This window comes from Pituophis catenifer, unplaced genomic scaffold (genome assembly GCF_029215685.1).
Source record: "Pituophis catenifer annectens isolate HBS135680 unplaced genomic scaffold, rPitCat1.0.hap2 SCAF_3, whole genome shotgun sequence".
Taxonomy (NCBI): Eukaryota; Metazoa; Chordata; class Lepidosauria; order Squamata; family Colubridae; genus Pituophis; species Pituophis catenifer.
This window is the reverse complement of record NW_027256883.1, coordinates 183,434,640-183,445,524: the sequence shown is the minus strand read 5'-3', so window position 1 is coordinate 183,445,524 and position 10,885 is coordinate 183,434,640. Positions and strand designations below refer to the sequence as shown.

At 46.6% G+C, this 10,885-nt stretch overlaps 1 protein-coding gene across 2 annotated transcripts in view; it reads left to right on the top strand.

Moving 5' to 3' along the window:
• Window positions 1–9,935: 9,935 nt before the first annotated feature.
• E2F1 (E2F transcription factor 1) overlaps window positions 9,936–10,885 on the top strand; it is a 32,783-nt gene continuing 31,833 nt past the window's right edge. For both annotated transcript variants that reach the window (XR_011600277.1, XM_070941666.1), the window contains exon 1: window positions 9,936–10,163. Coding sequence is in view for 1 of the 2 variants with exons in the window: in XM_070941666.1 (XP_070797767.1) it covers window positions 9,936–10,163 (228 nt within the window). In the remaining variant the exon portion in view is untranslated. The remainder of the gene's footprint in view (window positions 10,164–10,885) is intronic.

The following is a 10,885-nucleotide window of genomic DNA, read 5'->3' as shown; positions in this document are numbered from 1 at the left end:
GGCAGAGGCACTGCAGGCCGGCCCTTCACTGTTTCTAGGGCAGGCCAGTGGGCCAGATCTAAGCACCCCGCGGGCCAGTTCCGGTCCCTGGGTCTTGAGTTTGACACCCGTGCCTTATGTCTTCCTTGCTTTCATCAGCATATCTAGGGTCAGTGGTAATTCTTCCTGCAATTTTACTTCCAATTTCTAATCCACCATTTCTTTTGATATAGTCTAGGCATAAATTAAATAAGTAAGGTGAAAGTATATAATCTTTGCATATTCCTTTCCCAATTTTGAACTATTTAGTTCATCTTCTAGCTTAACTGTTGCTTTTTTATCATCAAAGAAATAGACAGATGAGGTGGCTTTATATACCCATATCTTTGAAGACCACCCACAATTTGTGGATAATAAGAGTTAAGACGTCAAGTCCAACCCCTGCATGATTTTCTCCCCATCACTGATTGCATGATGACTCCATGAGGTCATCAATCCTACCCAGATACATGTGGACTTCAACTTCCATAATTCCTGGCTGGTGATGTCAAGCTCGTAACATTTGAGAGCCAGTTTGGTCTAGTAGTTTAGGCGCCAGGCTATAAACCAGGAGATGGTGAGTTCTAGTTGGGTTTTATACATGAAAGCCGGCTGGGGTGACTTTGGTCTCTCGCTCAGCCCAACCCACCTCACAGGGTTGTTATTGGAAAAATGGAAGGAGGAGGAAGGAGTACTATGTATGTTTGCTACCTTGAGCTTTTTATAAAAATAAAGGAAATAAATAAATAAACAAGCAAGCAAGCAATGAAATAAACCCAAACATCTGAAATATTCACTCTTTATTTCTCTTTCCCTTCACCGGTGTCTCTCCCTATTCTTTTCCTTATTCACCTCTTAGGATTTAGGTGTGAGAAAATAAAAACCCATCCCTTTTCATATGCAAAAGCCTCAGTATAATCAATAAAGCAAAAATAGACATCCTTTTGAACTTCCTTGCCTTTTTCATTGTCTTTTGTATGTTAATAGTACAGTTCACTTGACCCATTTATTCCAAATTCAGTTTGTACCCCCATATACTGTTGAAATCTGCATTGCAAAATCTTTAGCATTATTTCACCTGCCTGTTAGATAAGGATAATAGCCTGAGCATTCTTTAGCGTTACCTTTTTTGATACTGAAATATATAAATCGATGTTTGTTGAACCCTTAGCCACTCCTTTGTTTGCTACACCAACAGACATTATCTTTCATGCATCATCATCCCTTTCCATCTCCTTTCCCCAGTAGATCTTTGCTTGTTTTATCATTTATTGTGCCCATCTAAAGGACAAAGTTTCCTTTGATTTCTGCTTGCATTAGTTTGTGATTTTGCAAGAAAGATTCACCAGTTAAGCCACAGTCAGCTCCAGGATTTCATTTTTGAATGAACAGAACTTCTTCATCTTTCTTTGCAAAGTATATTGTCTATTTAATATTGATGTTATCCATGCAGTGATGTCCTTTTGTTGAGGCTTCTTTTAGGTTACAGAAAGCAAGCGAGATATTCATGGCACATTCTGAATAGGAAATATATTACCCATTAAGTGCTGCATGGTTTTAAAGCTGTCAGTGTTTCCTTCACTGAGTCTATATCCTGGTTTGTTTTAAATGCTGAAGCAGTTGGGTTACCAGGTCTGAGCAGCTAGGCTCAGGTCTGAGATGCTACGCAATCACAAGATATTAACATAAGTGTAAGTTTTCTGTATCTCTTAGATGCCTTCTACTACTCATCTGGATTTTTACATCCCCAGCTCCAGTTTGGAGGGATCAGTGTTCTCCAATTCTGAATTGCAATATAACATAATTTCATCTTTATTTTTATCTATACCAGAAAATGACAAGTTCTAAATGGACTTCTTTGTATAGAATACCAATACAGGTTTAGACTTTCAATTTTTATATGACACACATACAAGTAAACCAGAAATACTAGTTTGTTAAATCTAATCAGAGTAAAACCTGCTTATGTTGTTTTTAAAGCTGTCAGTTCAGCTATTAGACTTTTTCAAACAACAGAACTTTGCCACATTATATTGTCAGGGAATATTTATAAAATTGAATCATAGGAAACTTTTTTAAAAATAAAAAAAAGCAGCACATTAACCCCACTGCAATATTAAAACATGATTAGGAATAATTTGATGAATAAATATCTACATTTCAAGTATGAACATAAAACAAATACTTACAAATGCTTTCGAAGTTAATGGACAATTTAAAGTATTATATAATGCGATTTATCTTCTAAAGACTAAAGTCTTAGAAAAAAGTGGCTGAAATATTGTTTTTTCAGTTGATTCTTTGAGTAATACTAATAAAGGGAATTGTTAGTAGTTACTTGAATTCTAACTTTTCAGCAAGTTGTTTGTATCTGAAACAAATAAGAAATCCAACAGATAAAGCATTAACATTTGATCTGACTTCATTCATTCCTTCTTCTGCGCATGTCCAAGATGGTGGTTCGACGCTAGAGCTCCGTTCCTTGGGGGCGATGTCCTGGTTTAAGGGGGCTTCGGGGGAGTCAGTTTGATCATCTACGACCCCCCGCCCGGGTAAAGGAGGGTCTATAGAGCATTCTGAGAGCTCCGCTAGCTCTCCGGGTCATCCCAGCACTGAGAAGGATGGCGTTCAGGGAAAACAGCGGGAGACAGCACTGAGATGATGGGCGCAGCCTTGTGGGGCGGCTGTGGCTGTCCCAGCGGCTACCTGGCGGGTGGCGGGGCAGTGGCAGCGACATTTGACGATGGCGACGCTGAGGCCCCCTACGGAGTCTTCCCATGCCCCTGGATGCCTCGAGAAAGATCTGTGGAGGCTAGGGGCGGCTGCGGGAGGGCCAATGGCGACGGTGTCGGCGGTGGCGATGGTGTCTGCAACGGCGGTTGGCGAGGATGGCGGCTGGTGCCAGGGCGGCTTCCTAAAGGCCTGCAGACCAACTGAGATGGCGTGGGACTCTTGGCAGCAGCCGTAAAATTGGATTTCCCTGGTGGCTGGAGGGTGTTTGGCCCTTGGGGGCAGGGCCACCCCCATGCAGACCCGGAGACCTCCATGGTGAGCTGGAGGGGGCAAAACTGGGAAGTGCTATGTTTCATCAATTGGAAGCTGTGAGAGATTGAGGGGGCTGGAAAATGGCTATTGGCACTTGCTGCCTATACTTCCCCCCTCCCCTCCCTCCTTTTTCTACCGAGTTGAGACCTTGTTGGCTTTATTATGGTTATAACTACCCAACCTATCCTGGCCTGCTGAGCTGTTCCTACTTTCCCCCATTTCCATCAAGCCATCTCTGAATCTCCTGCCTTTGCAAGATTTCTCCTGAACTAAATTTTGAACTAAATCCTGCTCATGAGCTGGAGGATTGGGCTTTCTGACTTCTCCTAACCCATATGGGGAACTGGATCTATGGACTCGAGGCCGGTGGGAGTCGGTGTATGGCTGCCTTCAGTCCCCTTGTCCATCAAAGTTTTATTGGTCAGCCTTTGTGAGAGGACGGTTGGCCAAGAAACTTCCGGGGGTTGGATGGCATATATCTCCCTCTCCATTGCTGTGAGAGGGCAATGGAGCCCGGTTGCCTGTGCCATGGACTGGAACTTTTTCCCCTGTACTATAACATCATGGTGGTCTCCCGACCATGGACTTTTCTCACCCCTAACTATTTGATGTATTCAGTGTCTGAACTCCTTGCCCTGTGAGATTTCCCCCTCTCACAGGTTTGGCCCTCCACTTTATCGAGGGCCTATCTTGATGACGGATTTTGGAATCCTGAGAGATGGCATGGTGCGAGGAAGGGCTTGTGGGGTTTTTTGGGGAAGTTTTTAAATAAGATTTTAAAGGGTTCATGGGGGGGGGGGTTAACAATCTTTTAAGGGGAACTGAGAGAACGACCAAAGGGGATGGGGGGAGGGAAATCCACTAAGGTCGGAGCCGAGCCCAGCATGGGGCAACGGTTTGGAGGGTGCTGGAGGGGAGGGGATGGAGGGCTATACCAATGAGGGATGGACCATTAGCACAGTGGATGGGAGGGGCAGATATGGTGGGAGCAGGAGACCATATCACGTGTCGGGGGAGCGCACTCACTGTTTGAGAGCTATTGCCGCCCCGGTCTCCAAGGCTCCTCTCGGATACTAGGTGGCTCGGATACTCAGGATCTGGGCCTTCAGCTGATGCTGTGCAACGCCAGGTCCGTGGTAAATAAGGCCCCCCTCATCCACGATCTTATACAGGAGGGGGGAGCGGACTTGGCGGGTATTACAGAGACCTGGTTGGGCCTGGAGGGGTCCCCCTGGTTGAGATGTGCCCACCAGGCTTCAGATCATTCCATCAGCCGAGGGCCCAGGGGAGGGGCGGGGGGGGTGGCGGTTATTATTAACGAAGGTCTTGGTCCGAGGGAGACCACTGTGCCACAGATTGCCGGATGTGAATCCCTCTTTGTGAGATGGGGTCATGGGGTTCAGATGGGCTTGTTTGCTTGCGTACCTGGCTCCCTGCCGCGTGGCAACGGCCCTGCCCGAGCTACTCGACGTGATAGCCATGGTGGCAGTTGATACACCCAGGCTTATGGTCATGGGTGATTTCAACTTGCTGTCCATTGGTGAATCGTCCGAGATGGCTCGGGAGTTCATGGCTTCCATGACGGCCATGGACCTGACCCAGCTAGTTCATGGCCCCACCCACAGGGGGGGTCACACTCTGGACGTGATTTTTGTCTCTGGCCAGTGGTTGAGTAGTCTTGTTATAGGGGATATAGACATGGAACCCTTGTCATGGTCAGATCACTCACTTCTTCGCCTGGACCTTCAAACCGCTACACCCCGCCGCAGGGAGGCGGAGCCAATAAGATGGGTCCGCCCCAGGCGCCTGATGGATCCTGAGAGATTCCAGATGGAGCTTGGGCCACCTCCTGAGGATCTGGCACATGACTCGGCCGAGGACCTGGTGGCTGCCTGGGATCAGGCAGCTGGTGGGGCCTTGGATCGAGTCATGCCTCTGCAGCCTCTGACCCGGTGCCGATCCCTCGTGGCTCCTTGGTTTACCGAGGAGCTGAGGGAGATGAAGCGCTGGAAAAGACGCCTGGAGAGCGGTTGGAGGGCCAGTCTCGCTGAATCTGACCGAACACTAGTAAGGTCGCATATTAAGACCTACTTAGTGGCGATAAAAGCGGCAAAGTTTAATTACTTTTCCGCTCTTATTGCGTCATCAATCGTCCAGCCGCCCTGTTCAGGGTGACCTGCTCCCTGCTTCAACCGGGAGCGCGGGAGGACCCCCTGGAAGGCAGGGCTGAGGATTTCAGACAATATCTGTATGACAAAATCGCTCAGATCCGGGGGGATTTGGACTCTGACTGGGTAGATTCGGGCAGGGTGGCGAGGAATAGTCTTGAGAACATTATCTGGGAAGAGTTTGACTCTGTGACCCCTGATGATGTGGACAGCATTTTGGGGAGACTTAGTGCGGCCACATGTTTACTGGATCCGTGTCCCTCCTGGTTAGTACTGGCTTCAACCCTTCCAAGACTGAGTGGCTGTGGTTCCCGGCATCCCGATATAGTCAACTGACTCCATCGCTGACTATTGGGGGCAAGTCTTTGGCCCCCTCAGAGAGGGCGCGCAATCTGGGAGTCCTCCTGGATACGCAGCTGTCCTTGGAGGAACATCTGACGGCTGTAGCCAGAGGGACTTTTTGTCAGGTTCACCTGATTTGCCAGTTGTGACCCTTTCTTGATCGGGATTCCATGTGCACAGTCACTCATGCCTTCGTCACTCTCGCCTGGACTACTGCAACGCTCTCTACATGGGGCTCCCTTTGAAGAGCACCCGGAGGCTCCAACTGGTCCAGAATGCGGCTGCGCGCGTAATTATGGGAACTGCATGGCACTCCTACATAATACTGCTCCTGCGCGAGCTGCACTGGCTCCCAGTGGTCTTCCGGGTGCGCTTCAAGGTGTTGGTTACCACCTTTAAAGCGCTCCATGGCATAGGACCTAGTTATCTTCGAGACCACCTGCTGCTACCGACAACCTCCCATCGACCCGTGCGCTCCCACAGAGGGCCTCCTCGGGGTGCCATCAGCCAAACAATGTAGGCTGGTGACCCGCAGGGGGAGGGCCTTCTCTGTGTGGGGGCACCTACCCTATGGAACCAGCTGCCCCCTGAGATAAGGAGAATCCAAGACCTTGGTGCCTTCCGCCGTGCCCTTAAAACTTTCTTTTTTCATCAAGCCGGGCTGGCTTAACATATTTTTAAATTTTTAATTGGTTTGTCATTTTAAACTGGGGCCAAATTAATATATATTCTTTTAATTGTTCTTAATGTTTGTATTATATGTTTTTATCTGGCTGTACACCGCCCTGAGTCCCTTGGGAGAAGGTGCGGTATATAAATTTGAAATAAAATAAAAATAAAATAAATAAAATTCCTAGGAAAGTTGATATTTAAATCCATCACATAATTATTAAATACACAAATAATTCATACATCTTTTTGCTCTCATTCACTATGTTCAAAATGCACATCATTTTAGGCATGGTTTATAGTGTATTTCATGCAGTGTCTTGAAAGCATCTCATACAGCAACAAATACAAGTGAACCATGCAAATTTCCTTTAGCAAAGCAGGGTATTAACCCTGATTTACTTGCATTTTATTAATCAGATTAGTATACTACTAAAAGAAAAAAACATGGAACAAAATGTAGTACAGTGCAGGTGCAATGACCTTATTTTCCTCTTCAGAGGCATTAGCCAATGTAACCTGGAGGAGGTATTTCCCAATGTCACATATGACAAATAGATTTCCTGCATAACAGCAAAATATATCTACTAAACTATCTCAAGAGGAAATTGCTTCAGGGCACTATCAGAATGCCACTTCACCATTTAGAATCTTGGATTTTTAAAAATTGTTTTATAATATAGGTTATCAACCTAACACACATTAGAAGACACATAAAGTAACTTCATAATCTTGACCATATTTTTCTGGGTGTATTTTTGAAGCCAAATGTTTATTTCCTGATAGTAATATGCTGTTATCTTTTCTTTTTCTGTCTTTGAAATTTTAGCTTAAGAAATTTGAGATGAAACTCCACTGGATACAGTGGCTGTTAATAAAAACTAAGTTTCTAATGCATATAACAACAAAAAAACTAAAGTTTAAGAGACAGAAAAAATAACAACACACTCCTATCAGGAAATAAACATTTGGCTTCAAAAATACACTCAGAAAATATGGTCAGGATTACTTTCTTGAAATAAAACCATGAGAATCTATTTTGCCATCAACTTACTGAGCGTTCAGTACAGTTTTGATCATAGGAATGAGATGTAAAAAGGATATTAATGGTAATTCGATGCACCAATAGCAAACATTATTGAATTACCGCAACTGAGTAATATTGCAATGCAGTGAGAACGAAAACAATAATATATAATTCCAACACGTGTGTCATATGTGTCTGAATTTGAGAGAGGATATTTCTCTGATAGAGCAGGTATTTGATTAGTAAATAGTCTAAAGGTCCTCAATCTGTCCTCTCAATATACGGTTAGTGAAAATGTCTGAACCCTGTTGTTTATCAATGTAAAGTGTAAATTATGATTGAATGGTCTGGCCAGTAACAGATTGCTGCCTATACACTACTACTCATATACATTACTTGATATTTTACATACACTGTAGTTTGCAATAATCTCTTGAATGTGTAAATCTATTGGAAAATATTGCATCCAAATTTACTGCGGAAAGGCTGATCTGTAATGGGCAACCTGCATTTCTTATACTGTACAAGGCATAAGAGCCTTGGTAGTACAGTGGTCTAAGGCACCCTGTTATTAAGCTGGTTATTAAGACCAGCTGCCTGCAATTACTGCAGGTTTGAATCTCGCCAAGGCTCAAGGTTGACTCAGCCTTCCATCCTTTCTAAGGTAGGTAAATTGAGGACCCAGTTGTGGGGGCAATAAGCTGACTTTGTATAAATATACAAAAGGATGAAGGCTATTGCTGAGCACATTGTAAGCTGCCCTGAGTCTCCGGAGAAGGGCGGCATATAAATCAAATTAAAAATAAAATAAATAAAAATAAATATATTTCAATGAAGTAGCAACAGATTTAGCTTTAACAGGAAATAAAAATCCCCTTTCCAAATAAAACTAATCACCAACTTACTGTCCCTGGCAATAAGCATGTTTGGATGTAAAAGACGCTTGTATGCATGCTCACATTTAGCATGCTGATTAAAAGTTTATTACAGGATGTTTGTACGGTTTTCCTGACAGCAATAAAGAATAGCTTCATTTTTATTATTTATTTCCCACTCTAGTCTATAGATCTTGGGTATATCCTTTGTGGACAGTACAATAAGCTGGTCCGAATTTCAAAAGTTGTAGTTGCTCCACCACTGGAGGCTTTTAAAGAGACTGGACAGCCACTTGTCTGGAAGGGTCTCCTGCTTGAGCAGAGGATTGGACTAGACCTCCAGGGTCCCTTCCAACTTTGTTATTCTGCTATTCCTTACTTTTTTTTAAAGCTTCCTCTGTTGGCTAGATGCTGCCACCTATCTGGGCTACACAAAATGAATGGGAGAGGAGGAACAGAACTGAGCTGAGTGGAACCAGAATGCAGAAGTGTTATAAGCCCAAATTCACGATCCCGCCTTAAAAAAACCCCCCAAATGTATAAAATGGCATGGACGCCGTTTCAATTTATCCTGATTCTGATTCACACGGCATGGCAAGGATTTAAACTACAATGTTTCTGCTTAACAGTACATCTTACTATTACTTACTAAACCCGGATTGGAGGGTTACTTTTGTTTAAACGCACCCTAGGTTCGAGCTACGTTGCAGGCAGTAGGACGATCAAGTAGCTAATAAATAACCCGCCACTTTCGCTGGGCAACCAGGCGTCCTTGCGAGATCTCCCACGCCACAATAACGCCTCCTTCCTCACATGCCCTCCGCGTCTTCCCTCCGATTGGTCAGCCTCCTTCCCCCTCTTCCGCAACCCGGGCCGCCGTCATTGGAAGGCTGTCAGAACGTTTTGAGCCGTCACCGCCGCGCTCCGGCGGCCGCCCGCTCGTAACCCAACGACAGGGCGGCGTAAGGTATCAATCTCGGAGCGGCGACCAATAAGGGGGCGACTCTCCCCTGAAGCCGAATGTTGATGTGGCCGACTCAGCCAATGGGAGCGACGGTAGCCTGCTCGTGCTGCTTTCGCGGCAAAAAGGATTTGGCGCGCAAACGTGTGCGAGGCCGGGACCAGCTGGGAACAATAACAGTGCCTGAGTTGAGCGCGAGCGGATCGGCTGAGCTCGCTGGTTGGAAAAGACGGGCGGGAAAAAAAAGAAAGCTTCCGTTGATTTTTGGCCGAGGAGGGGAGAATCTCGGAGAGACCCGAGTGGGAACAAGGCTGGGCAGCTGGGAAGTCGGCACTGGCCCCGGAGAGCGTGGATGGAAGAGTCCCCCGCGATGTGCTGCTGTCTGTAACCCCCCCACCCCACCCTTCCTTCCCCTTCCCCTTCCCTCCCGAGCGGCGCCCGGACAGGACTCGCCGATGTCCTCCTGCACAGCCGCCCTGGTGCTCTCCCTCCTCGCTCTCGCCTTTCAACTTCGGGCCTTGGCTGGATGCGACTCCTCCGGACACCATTTCCCGGGCCTCTGCTCTTAAAAGAGGATGGGGCGTGTTCCATCCTACCAGCCTCTGCCATCCGGTGTCTCCCTCCACCGCAGCGGCCGGGACGATGGAATTAGTCCGCTGAGGCGACTTTGATTCCGGGGTGGGGGGACTCAAGACGGGGGGACGGTTCTGATTTCCTGCGGTGTGCGGAGAGGAGGGGGGCAACCCGGGCTCCCACCCCCCCACCCCACCCCACCCCCACCCTGCCTTCCTCCCAAGTTCTCGGGCATGTGAGTCCCCGCGCTTTGTGCCATGTCTCTGGAGGGGCTGGAAGTAACTCAGAATGTGGCAGACCTGGAAGCCTTGCTGAGGGGAGCGGAGGCCATCCATGTGATGGAACAGCAGATCGTGATCATTTCCACTCCAGACCAGCTCCCCGCTTCCGAAGGAGACAACGACACCGAGCTGCTGCTCTTTGCCACTCCACAGCCCGCCAGATTGGAGACCGTAACGCAGAGGCCTGCTCTGGAACGGCCACCGGTAATGCCACCGCTTTTTCCTGTCGCTGCCTTCCAGGAAACCAGGCGTTTGGCCAGCGGCGAAACGTGCTGCTCAGTGTGCAAAGTGTGTCACGCGTGTAGCATGAATGCATTGGCGTGTTCGTGAATGTGTGCTCTGAATGGTATAGAGAGGTGGGGGGGGGGGGTTGTTTCTTTTCGTGCTAGCCAAATAATGTGCAGGCCATTTGTTTAGCGCTGGGTGGGACGTGATTCTGGAGCATTTCTCGAGCAAAGCTGCAGGAGGGCCTTGGTGGTGCTGGGTGTAGAAATATATAAATTATTCTATCGGGACATTAAAAACTGCGTTGGACTAGACGTAATGGACGTTCGATCGTGATCAAATGAGGATTATGGTTATTTTTAAATCCTATGTTGAGAATCCAGTGGTCGTAAATCCCTCTTGTCTGTTGCCATGTATAAGATTCAGCTTGTTCCTTCTGTGTGAATCTGAGCAATGAGGGAAGAAGGGCCATTGTATTAGGTTAGACCTCTTTCATGAGTTTTAAAGTTAGAGAATAGCAGGATATGCTGGCAGTTGTATCTGTGAGCTGATATAATTGTTTTTAAAACACACATGCCTTTGTCAAAAGACTTTCTGGATGGCTATAATTATAGGAGAGTTTTCAAACTTGTGACTGAAATACTGCTGCTTAAACGTGGCATATGCAGCAAACTTGCAGGAAGGGCAGAATGCTCATGAAA